We start from the raw sequence: 12983 nt of genomic DNA on the forward strand, positions 1-12983 counted from the left end.
TGATAGTAAACTACAGAACGTTGAACAAATCAGATGAGTGTATGCTTGCCCAGAGCTGAAAAAACTTTCTGCATAAATAAGGAAATCAAATACATTGTCCCAACCATTTATAAGCTAATGTGAAGAAGGGAAGCACAAAGATTCATGGCTTAACAAATTTGTCCTTTGAGGCAGTATATACCTTAACCAAATTACTAAGAAAATGAAGATTAATTAAGACTTATCTTTATTCCATCGTTTATTAAGCATGAACATACATGTTTGAAAACCTTGCCAAAGAATCCTTAATCACTATAACCAAAATACTGGCAGCTATTCAATTGATGATAGGAACATTAATCTAGCTCAGTACAGGTGCTTCCAGGCTAATATTGACAGAGAAGAAGAAAAAAACCATTAATCCTCTGGCATTAATAAAGGTGATTGAGGTTCACTTTCCTCTCACGTTTCCTCTGTCCTAGGGTTGGGTAATTCAAGCATATTGGAATTCAAGACTTGGTTAATTTCCCAAGCCTCCACTTTATCATCAGCTAACTTCCATCCAGTTACTATTATTTACAGATCTTATGTGAAAGAAGATCATCAGGAAATCCAGATTTCTCTTCCCTATCGGGAACCACTTTATGAGGCGGCTTGTATCAAATGATTAGACCATTGGCTATAGTGGGACTAGCTGCTTGCTTTCTCAGGGAAAATCATAATGGCAAGGTCAGCATATATACATATCATTGCGTATATTGGCCATTACTTTGTCCAAATTACCCAGGTATTCAGATTTGAACAGCCCCTTGCAAAGAGTAAGAATGTTTCATTTGTTTGGTTCAATCAAGCAACACATCGCCACAAACATTGAGGGAAAATCGCTGGGAACTCTATACCAATCTGAGTTTGTTATGAACTTTCCTAAAATCCTGTATACAGATATGGTGATGAGGAAATGAGTATTCAACAACACTATTGATAAATGCTGTTCAGAGATGAGTTCATCAGAGATCATTTGGGGAGATAGTCCTCTCAACTTAATCATTGTATTCATTTTGAGAACCCTACTGAATGCAGAGATACATCGTTGTTTAAATAATTATCATTGAGTACCTAGAAAGCCAATCGTTCAATTTTCCCTAGAAGGTCAAACAATAGATGACTGAAAAGACAAATGGCTAAAAGAATGTCAATCGGTAACAATTAACCTTCAACCAACCTCTAAATTGCTTCTATGGCGAGAGCAATGACAGAATAACAAGGGGCACCAAGATATGAATCGTCATGAGTCCTTAATCTGTATTTCTTCGTAATCAATATTCAGCTGTTTCTGAAATCGCAGAAATGTACCTTGCTTCCTCCTGTTTCTTCTAAAGTTGTGATTATTTTTCAGAGAGATGTGTTTAATTAATAAATTTCTACATATTGAACTTATTGACCTATTGAATTTAATAAATTTGTTATTCTAAGTCAGAGAGATGTATTTGATTACAAATGTGTTTGATTTATAAGTCTTTTATTTTGCTGACCTCCAAATCCAATGTCAATGCCTAGTATGTTCTTATTCATTTTCAGTCTCCTGTAGCTGGATACGTGAAGATGTCTAGATGCTTTGTGTTGTGTTCTGATGCATGAATTTAGTTACTGCCTTGTGTTATTGAGGTTGGGAATTGATACGGATAATTAACCTATATTATTAAATTAAGAGTAGTTTTTGAATCCCATTAATAAACAATTTATTTTTTGTCATGTCCCCTTTCTAGCGACATGACTCCTACAGTAGATTTGCCTATCATTGACTCTCGTAGGCAAATGATTTTGGAGAGAGAGAGTCATTCTGTTGCTAGATGATTGCATTTTGCTCTCGGAGAGTTATAATCAATCCTACATCCAGTAAGTGGAGCCTACATGTTCTAATGTTGAATTGAGATTGCACTTTTAATTTTATAAAGTTATTTATTCAATTTTATAAAGTTATTTAATAATAAAGTGCATTATAATAAGATTTTATAAAAGATGTTTTTAGAAGCTCCCAGTGATTTCTTAAAAAAAAAAGTGAATAAATAGAGGGCAGGAGGCACCCATTTGGACAAGCGGTTTGGTAGATTCAACTTCTATTTCAGTTGGAGCAATTTGTAGTCATTTGGTCTGTAAGTTCTCAAATTATCTTTGGGAACGAAAACTCCTATTGATAAGCAATTTTGAGGGTGTGGAATATCACCTGAATTATTGCAAATTGGAGGTGATGTTACAATCATTTCATCAGGGCAGAACTCTGGGGCCTAAGGCCAGTGTAAGGATTCAATTTAGTAGAGACTGTTAGCAGTGAAGAATTGTTTGAAGGAGGAGAACCAGGGCTTACAATAGAATTTCTTCATACCTAGTTGAAACAGCAGGGGCACTCTTAAACATTCCTTGCTGGAGCCCATATCAGCGCCGATTTTCCTTAATGATTGAGGCGCCTCATTCTTGAGATCAAGCCGAAGGTGTTAGGAGGAATCAAGGATTGGGAAGTGGCCTAGGTTATTTATTTTTCCCACAGAGAAATTCGTGGGTCTGCTCATGGACTTCAATTTCTGGAATCATCATTGAAAGAGGGCAGGAAGTATATTCTAATCCTTCATAATCTGTTCCATTTTACATGCGACTCAAAGCTCTATCCTTCTCGACGCCAGGCGGACTCAATAACACCAGTTGGAGCACTGTTTGGAGTCAGGTCGAAAGTTTTAAGATGTAATAAGAGGAGGGCTGGAGAAGAATCTAATACCTAATCCATATTGCATGCGACCTAGCGCATTTTACATGTTCACACTAGGCGGACGCAGATTGGACAGTATTTGAAAGGGGTGCGAATTATATTAGAAATCGCACCAGTCTAGAAGTATTGAACAGCCAGCAAAACTAACAGTATATGATTAATTCGGCGGTACCAGCTATAGTCTTGGATTTGGAGGGCGGATTAAGGAAAAGACCTGAATCGATCACCATCCAGATAATCTCACTCAAACAGCGAACAATGGAAGCAATAATCCAGGTTCTTAATGTTGCTTGAGTGTCTATGTACAGACCCTGTCATTTATTTCAATTGGATTGTTATTGGATAAGAGAAGAACTTGTTATTCTGTAACAGATTTGTCCATTAAATAAATGTTCCTGAATACTGTTGGTATCACCTGCATTTGTTACAACCAGCTCATTTGGTGAATTGTTTGAGACATTACACTCTTAACCATTTAACAGTTGCATGCCCAGTTTTGACAAATTTCATAGTACATTATCTTTTCATAGTGCAGTTTAGACTACAAGACAAGTGTTTTACGAATTGTCTCAGTTTATCATTGATTCTTTACTGACCTTTATAGTTAGGGTCATCTCATTTTTTGTATTTCTATTCGGTACTATATCTTACCGGATGTGGTGTGATTTTTTTGTTTTATTAAATTGGTTCCAAATTGTGCTTGAAACCTGTTCTTACAAATTGGAATTTTCAATAACAGATACCATTCTTATTAGAGATTTCAAAATTTTTGATTTCATTGACCATTCTTATTCAAGTTTTAATGACTAGACAAAGGTTACATTTCCATTGCGGGAATATTACCAGATTCACAATTGCTGCATTCTAAGAAGAATTGAACTCGTCAAAACAATTTCTATTAATTTGCACATACAGAGTGTCAATGGAGATTGGAAAACCAAAAACTATATATTTATTTACTTATGTTTTGATTATACATCTATGATATTTTGGGGGACAGAAAGTCTACTGACTGGAACGATATGTTACTGATACGATAGACCATGCTCTGTTTCCAACAGCACCTGCTATATCCGTATGTTTACACGACCAACGGATAGTAGAGACTATTCACAACACCAAAAATAACTAAATCTGTATATATCACCATTTCAATCCAAAATAATTAAATAAATACAGTGAAACAATAAGGTAAATGTGTAAAATACAAAATAATTATTGCCCAAATCAAAATAAAGGTGTGAAAGAGAATAAGCTAAGAGGGGAAATCTACGAAAAGAAAAATAAATTAAAGATTACAAAGTTACTGCTCTTTAACACACCAATTTTCTATCCAAAGTTATTGTTTGACATCTTGTCAAACATTCGGCAAGCAACACTAATATCGGATATTGATAAATAATAAACTAAGTTGGGACTATGAACATCCACTCATTAAATTTTGGTCTTGGTACGGATTGAACTATGATACCAAAAACAAGAGCAATATCATCTCATCATTCACTGTATTAAAAAACTGTTGCAGATCATAATTTATTTTAAATAGAACATTGAACCTGATGATGCCATGGCAGTCAATGAACCTATGCCACCCTCTTTGAACCAAATTGCAGTCAAAGGCAACACTCACGCTGGTGTTCCGAATTAATTCGCAACTTATACAAATTTCTTGCAGGCTTTCCAGCTTATATCATGTCCCCTCGCTCCACAATGATACACATATCTCAGCGGCCCCTCTTAAGACAAATCACAGTTGTAAAAGGAAGGAGCGTTTGACCATTACAAACTGAAAGCTGGGTCCTGTAGCAGATCACAGGCCCAAAATAATTGAATGCTGACTTTATTGGCACACCTGTGTTTGCAGAACAGGTCCCCACGTGGTCATAAATGAATTGCAGACCCAATGTAAATACAGCCCAGCCTCTAAGTAAGACAACGAGGTGCCAAATGTGCCACAACAAGATGAAATGCTGTCCTCCTGGTATAAATCGGCAACCCACAGCTACCTAATTTCAAATGCCTTGGATACTACAGCAAATCAATTATGATCTCTCAATGATTTCTCTTTCTAAATACCACACATAATCTCCTTGGACACAGTGAGAATAATTGGCAAATTACTTTACAGCAGCAGCAATTTGCAAGCTATCCTTCAAGGCGATTCTCAGAATTATCAGAAACTTCTCACAGCAGACCCAATACAAACTCCAGAAAATAATCTTCCTTCAAATCACACCACAGAATGAATCTCTCCCTAGATACAATGAGTACAGTAAGGAGGATTGGTAAAGTACTTAGAGCTTGTTCCACAATACCTCAGCTGTGGAATCAATGAACAACTCAGAACCAGGCCCTTATACTTCAGCAAGGGCAAACTATTCAGAAAACTCAGAAAAAGCCCCAAAGCCATCAAAGCAAATAAATATTCAAGCGTGCTTTTCTCAACAAATGGGCTTGTATTTATAACCTTTAGATGCCCTTTTTGTTGCCAAAATGTAACATCACTCAAAAAGCTTAACCACACAACATTAATTAGAAGCTTCCATTAAATTCTTTCACTTGGCTTAAACTAATTAATAAATGACTCTTTCCAATGATAACTCAACTCTCAACTTAAGTGAATTATAAAGTCAAATTATAACTTTATAATAAGCCATTTAATGAATTAATAATAATTTGGCCACTAAAAATATAATAACTCGCAAAATACTCATCATTTAAATATGCCGTTTGAAATGGGAGTCATACCTATTATTTCTCCGTGTGACCAAATGCACTTTCCAAAAATAGAAAGGGTCCATCTCAATAAACACCCAACTTAACACAAATAGTAAGTACACAAAACTAAGTCCATACGAAGTCCAATCTGAGCCAAACGAAGACCAACCCACAGATTACTGATATCACTGTTAACTTCTATTTCTTAGCAGATCTGTGCTGGTTTCATGATCAGAAATGAAGTCGGTATTCCGGGCAGTTACCAATCTAAAATCACACTAGAAAATAAAGTGAAAACTCTGATCCCAGAAAGTTTGGATGAGATGGGTTTCTACTTTATGAACAAGCCCGTTGATGGTTATGGCCAACATTAGGTGATATATGAATATGATATCTAGGACCAATAAATATATCTCATTGCCACATCCATGTCTAATGTTTTATAGTCAATGTTGATCAAGTGCTCATTTCATACAATATTGACTCATTAGCATTATAATTTAAATTTAAACATAGAACATACAATGAAATTTGATATAATTTTTTATGTTCTGAAAGTAGATGCATTGATTTGAATCTGACTAACTTGCCACCTACTTGCATGCATTTATCCTACTAAACATGTATTTAAGTAAACCCCAACACAGATTACCAGAAGAACTTTGCAGCCTTAGGATCCTTGATTTCAAAATTGAATAGACATCCTGTAACTTTAATTTATGACAAGCACTCATCATCGTAAGTATATCCAACTGAAAATCATTCATAGGTTTAATATGTCAATATGGAAATGGAAAGTAAACAAAACATTGAAGAAACATTCACGATATTTTATATAAAAAATTGTCTGGAATAAAAGCACGCTGTAAGACCAAAGATGTGGGCACTAAAGTCAGGTGGATCATCTTACAAGAAGACTTGGTAAATCTAACTGATGAGATTCGTTGATTAAGATTAGTGCAGCCAACCCACAAAATGTGTACCTTGTAAAAGTTTACAAACATAAGTCAGCACTTCAAAATATTTCTACAAATACAAAGACATAAATACATACACACATATATGTGTGTATGTAAACAAATTAATTTGACAAGAATTTATTAAAAGCCTCCAGCAGACACCCTATAAGACCTGCAATACAACAGTAATATTATAGAGATTCCAAGAGATGCATGACCTACCCACCATGAGCTTCAGCTCCAGGTTCGCCTCCAATACCACCCTCAAATGTTTGGCAACTGCAAACAACATAAAGTAGAGAAAGCATATAGTCAGAAGATCATCTCAAAGACACTTGCCTTATTAACTCAATTTTGAGAATCAAATCATAAACATTTAACGATGAAAAGATCAAAATGTACTTATTTCCAAAATTTCATTGTCACTTCTGCTTTTTCCCCATGTATATATCAGAGATTGCAGCATTTTAATTATGGTGAGATTACGTCTATTGAAAACTTATATTTCTTAAAGATAAGAATTTTTGTTGAAATATAAATCTTCAAATAATAATTGTGGGACTTCGTCCAAACTGATTTTGGGTTGCACTTAAAACACACAATTAAGTAATTACTGGCAAAGATTATTTTCTCGTATCAAAAGAAGAGAATATAACACAAGAATTATTTCTATTTTTTTTTTCCTAAGAGGGGGTAAAAGTTTATCAATCAACAAAAAAAATTACAAAGAAGCTACAACGGCTCGCCCAAAAGCAAAAGCAACAATGAAAGTTCTCCTAAGACTCCCAGAGAATCTCTCATGTCCTTAATAACAAGCTCTTACATAAAGCAAGAATACTCAAAAGACAACTAACTCATTTCCTTGACATTCCACATCCCCATTTTCTCTGAAGGCCATTTCAACAAACAATTTGTTGCCTTATTCCACTCCTGAGGGACATGGCAAAATGTTAAAGTCAAAGAATCTACCCAGTTTAGTGATTTGGTTGACAACCGCAACTAATTGCTAGTTTTTTAACTTTTCCTCTCATTTATTCAAAAATTCAACAACTAGCTATGCATCTTACTCACAAATGATTTTTGGCCATCCCAGAGCCCAACATTTCTCCAAAAAGAAAAGAATAGTCAAGGCTTCCATAAAGTTGTTAGCATGATGACCCTCAGCAAACAAGAATTATAAAACCCCAAAGGGAATCTCTTCAAACTCAGTATGCTTGGGATAACCTCTAGAAAAACCATTAACCTTCACATTCAGAACCTCATAGTGAGGTCATCTCCAACAGTCATCTCATTCAAACATTTTCCTGCAGTGACAAGCCACTCTAGGAGTATGTTGGGTCCCGCATTCTTCCAAAACCAACCACTAAATAATTGCCAAGTCCCCTTGATCCACACTACTAAAAAAATAATGCTTGGCTAGGAGGGTTTCCTGTAACCCACTAAAAATTTGTATCCATAATTGATGACTCATCATTTTCATCCTGAAAAATCCAACTGACCCCAACACTGCACCAAGGAAGAAGCATGAAGACTAGGCTTATTCAAAATCCCCCACCAACAATTCCAAAAGCCAACGAACTCACTTTCCTTGATGCTTAGGCACACTGCCAAGGAACTCATTGTTGCTAAGAGAAATTGCACAACAAATATAGATCTGCTCAAAGCTACTAAAGGAGTGTACAACTATCTAGTAGGCACAAAGGAAATATGAAAAGATGCAGAATCTCCTAATCAAATTCAGTGACCTTCCTGTCTGATTTAGAAAATTAACCCTTCTACTCTTCCTTATTTGCATTATTTTGTTTTCGCATTCGATCTACACAGCTTCACAAATACCTTACACACTCTCTATTATTACTTATCAATTCACATACACACGCACACACACATATATAGTAATTTGTTCATCAGACACTTCAAAAAAGTTGTCCATAATAAATATAAGCATTATTGATGCAGTCCACCCTAGCGGATATAGGAGAATCAAATGATAAGATCAAAGTACACACGTGGCATTAATCTCCAGAGTAAGCCCCAAAAGTAACATGTAAGAAAGCATTAAAACATGTTACTACTCGGCTCAAAAACATTCTCCAAAGCACACAACACCATCTGAAGCACAAAAAACTGCAACATGATCACTCCTAACCTCTTAACTCTTCCCTCATTCCCACATGTGGTCCAATGAGTCTCAAATCCAATCACTACAAATAGCTGAGTTGTCCAAAAGCCAACACAACAATATCACATTGGTGATGATAAATCTTCACTTGAGGAGCAATCCAACAAAAGATATTTGAACTGAAGCACTGCATGAACCATCTACCCATGTCCATGTAATATCCCTTATCAATTCAAACCTCAACTTGTTGATTTGTAGGTCAAGGAAAGTTGTCAAACACTTCTAATACGATATCTATGCTTGTTGTCTTTGAGTTTCAGACTGATTATGCTTACTTAAAATGATATCAAAAGGAATCTAAAAGCCTGTAATTGATTACTACTATATCTAAGAAAAGAACTAAATGCATATGGAATTCTCTTTTGGCTTTTCAAATATATATCGATGAGTTCTAAATGAAAAATGTGCACTTACAGCCAATTTGTCAAACACTTAGCATGCATACTATTATGTCAATCATGGAAGATATAAATATGCACATTACATGTAAAAACACTAAGTATGCTTCCAACAGAATTGCCAATGTCAATGAACAATATCACTATGTGTCTTTGTTTGATTAAAATTTTCAGTAATTATTAGAAGTGCATGGCAAATGCTGAATCTAACAATTCAACTTCAAATTATAGATAATTTTGTTCAAGTAAGGAAAACAAAATCTGAAAACATAGCAAGAACCAAATTCTCAGTACTCAACAACAATAGTGAACCTGATTTTATTCGTAGCACAGTCCTTGTAATTGCCAAATGAAAGAATAACCTGAAATATATATCAGAGTTGAATCCTTAACACAACATCCTCCCAAATATCCTCAACGCAAGCCAAGGACACTGTCAAATGATCTAATATTAATTCGAATGGCCTCCAATGCAGAATGTGGCTAGGAAAAGAATGACGCCCACATGCAATGTAGAACGCCAGTTGCATAGACAAGACATGTGACAATGCAGATTGCCAATCTGCATTATTTCTCCATGCCAAATCCTAAGTCTAGCAGCAAACCAACTCTCAGCTTGACGTCTAGCTGATACAATCTCAGACGCAACCCAAGTACTAAAAAATGAGAGTCACAGTACCTCCAATCGATTTCTAGATGCACACATTACAATCAATTTCATTTAGAATACCTATCTTCGTAGCCACAGTGAAAGTAGTTGGAGAATTACGACAATTGCTTACCTCAACACAATTGCCAATGATGATTCTTAGACTTCTTCAAATCCTCAGTCAGGAAATTCAAACAAAAAAAATATGATATTCAAGATTATTCTTCTTAGCTATAGGAATACAATAGGAGAATGTTGGCCAATTGTATACTTTAACACAATTGCCAAGAACTTCTCAGACGAAACCCTTATACTTCAACAAAGGGCTCACAAGTCAGAGATCAGAAAAAGCAACAAAGGCATAAAAAACAAATATATTTTTCAAGCGTGCTTTTCGCATTGAAATGAGCTCTCATTTATAATCCTTCGTTGGCCAAAGTTTCCTAAAAAAATCCACTTTAGAAATTGTGGAAGTTTCCCAAAAGAACTAAACACTAGAAACTTTCCAACACACTTTTTAGAAATATCACTTAATGTCATTATTATAATAATGCAACTTAATAATTTATGAATAAATAAGAGCTCAAGCAATTATTAACTTTATTTATTGTAGGTGATGACCAATTGTCGAAGCCACCCACTGCATTGCCAAAAGATAGACCTACTAAAAATAGTAAATCTACAACTAGGACCCCCAAAACACCCTGTCAGCTCACGAGGGTTGCTATGATGAGCTAACTCCATCAATTGCGTAGTCTTGCCAAAAACGGAGACATTACATTACATCAAATATATAGACCTGCAACTTATCACTCCTTTATTGAGATATTTTCTAATTCAATGCTTAACATAATATTCCAAGGCTCTTGGCTTTGCAACCCCAAAAAACAACTAAGTAGAAATGACATTATAAATTTGATATAAAATGTGCATCCACAACTACTTATGACACCCACCTGTACAATGCCAAATGACCAATTTAAATGATGCAAATTGATTGTAGAACCTGATATACAAATCACCCAATGAAGGAGATGAAATTGCAATCATAATCAAGCCAAGTAATATAGCGTAGGTATTGTTCATGTCAATGTTTACGTCACTATTCATGGCATTGTAGCAGCTAGCAATAAATGTATTCTCCAATTTAAAAAACAAACAAATCTCTAGAATGAAGCTCTCCTGAATGCTAAATTCAGTGGATATCTCACCACTTCAATGGTTCCAACACTAAAGAATTGACGCTCTCCAATGGCTAACTGAAATAAAAAACCCTTAGTTTCTTCTTCGAAGTTTTTATCAAATGCAATTGACAATAATCAGATGCCTAACAATGAAGCACTTGCCTCTTTATTATTTTCCTTCACCCTTTTAGAAGGAAATAAAATATTATTTAATTGCACTCTCTAGAAGCTTCCCCCTTTCCAATATAATTATTAGTTGTGCTTCTAGAAAATGTATTCTCTAGACGCTTCCCACTTTCCAATACAATAATTAGTTGTGCTTCTAGAAAATTAAATTAATATAAAGTCACCTTTAGATTTATTTATTTATCGACTTTAATTCAATTTATTTCTCCTTATTTCTCCACTTAGCCTTCAAAGAATGAAAGGCTAAGAACTCCATTAAGGGACCAAAAGATGGGGAACATTACAATCTGCCCTCCCTGAAATTGTTTGTCCTCAAACAATCTAGCAACACAATGAACTCCAACCTCCACCTGGATCCCAAATGAAGTAGTATATGACACCTCTGTTAACATTGAACCAACATCATCAAGACCAACAACATAATGTGCGGTATAACACTCAAAACGTGTGCTAATGATGTAGGAGTTAGAATATCACCGAAAGAAAATGACACACAAAATATCTTCATCTTGGTCCCCACCCATATAATATATACTAGACTGGAATCCTGATCAACAATCCCTTGAAGAGACATAGCTGTAGGAGAACCATATGCACTCATGCCAACTGTATCAACAATAGGTGTAGCCACATCAAAATCTGTGGACACAGGATTATTACCAACTGTAGCAACACAAAACTGAATCTTTGCAGATGGTGAAAACTGAGCCCAACTCCATTAGGTGAGTGATCAACATCAACCTCAAACATCAGATTGTCATATTGCATCCATGTCGAACATAGTACTGTCCATGAAATGAACATCAACACTTTGTTGATCAATAATATAACATGACTTTGTCACTATATCACTCACATCATCAACAATAACAAGTGTACTATCATCAAAGCACACATCTACAACCGCATGCATACTGCTAAACTCCTCATTTGATGGTTCAACCGACACAGAAGTAGCTCTCAATATGATAGTATCCTCTGTAATGTCCCCATTTTAGCAATTGACCAAGTGTGTGCGCATTAGCCTTGTTCTACATGGTCCCGAGGGCTAACGAAGGGTTTAATGGGATCTTGGAGTGTTTTGGCCTAGTCATTTCCAGTTTGGGCCAAAACGAAGTTGATTTACTCAATTTCAGGCATACTTACTATTTTTAGTAAGTCGGCAGGACACAGTGCAGGTCAATTTTGGGGATTGGATTCGATACTCCTCGGTGAGAGCTTTCCGATGAGCTATCACTCGCATTATTCGGAGTCCGATTGCTAATACATTTTAATGCCTGAAGTTTTATTAAAGTAACGTCTAATTTAATTGTAAAATATTAAAGTGTTACTTTAATATTTATTTTATGGTGATGTGTACCCAAGGGAGACATAAGGGGTATTTTAATATATGTTTTATATTACACATCTTTTATCCCACATTGCCCATATGAGTTGAGGAGACCCGTGGGAATAGAATTAAAGGAAGTATTTGTGGCTTCATTAGACAGGTTGAATATGAGAAGAAATTGGTGTGTGAGTTGCAGCTTTGTTCTTGGCATTTGAGGACGTCTATCCTCTCTTGTAACATTCTAGACGTCATTCCCTTGGGGTTTGGCCTTTGGAATTCTTTCTTATTGGCTTTAGTATCAGGCAGTTTAGTTGCATTTCCGGCTACAGGCAGATTTGATATTTTGCTCATATCTTCTTCACTACTTGTCCGACGCTTATGCCGCTTGGAGGGAATGGTATTATGAAGGTAGTGGACTGATTGGAGGACAAAGTATTGTAGCAGCAAGTTCGTAAGCATGGGCTGGAGTATTATGACAATATTGCTGAAGTAATTAGTGAGTTGATAAATCTGCCATGTATTTGGTTTTATGAATTCTGAAAATAACATTTTATTAGCAGCAGTTCATTTCCACTTTGCATATTGTTGTAGTTTCTCTCTTGTTTATGTTGTATGATACCAATTCCATGCACGAAAC

General features: G+C 35.5%; 1 protein-coding gene across 1 annotated transcript in view; it reads right to left on the reverse strand.

Annotated features, from left to right (window-relative positions):
* The window catches only part of ERA1 (Prenyltransferase family protein), a 301285-nt gene that overhangs the window by 82350 nt on the left and 205952 nt on the right, over nucleotides 1-12983 (reverse strand). Inside the window, exons 9-10 of the mRNA XM_089822091.1 lie at nucleotides 6640-6696; nucleotides 6369-6441 (exon numbers count right to left, since the gene is read on the reverse strand). Of these exons, the coding sequence (XP_089678217.1) occupies nucleotides 6369-6441; nucleotides 6640-6696 (130 nt within the window). The remainder of the gene's footprint in view (nucleotides 1-6368; nucleotides 6442-6639; nucleotides 6697-12983) is intronic.

Source organism: Cupressus sempervirens, chromosome 3, assembly GCF_028749045.1.
Source record: "Cupressus sempervirens isolate cs-2001-9-10 chromosome 3, ASM2874904v1, whole genome shotgun sequence".
Classification (NCBI taxonomy): Eukaryota; Viridiplantae; Streptophyta; class Pinopsida; order Cupressales; family Cupressaceae; genus Cupressus; species Cupressus sempervirens.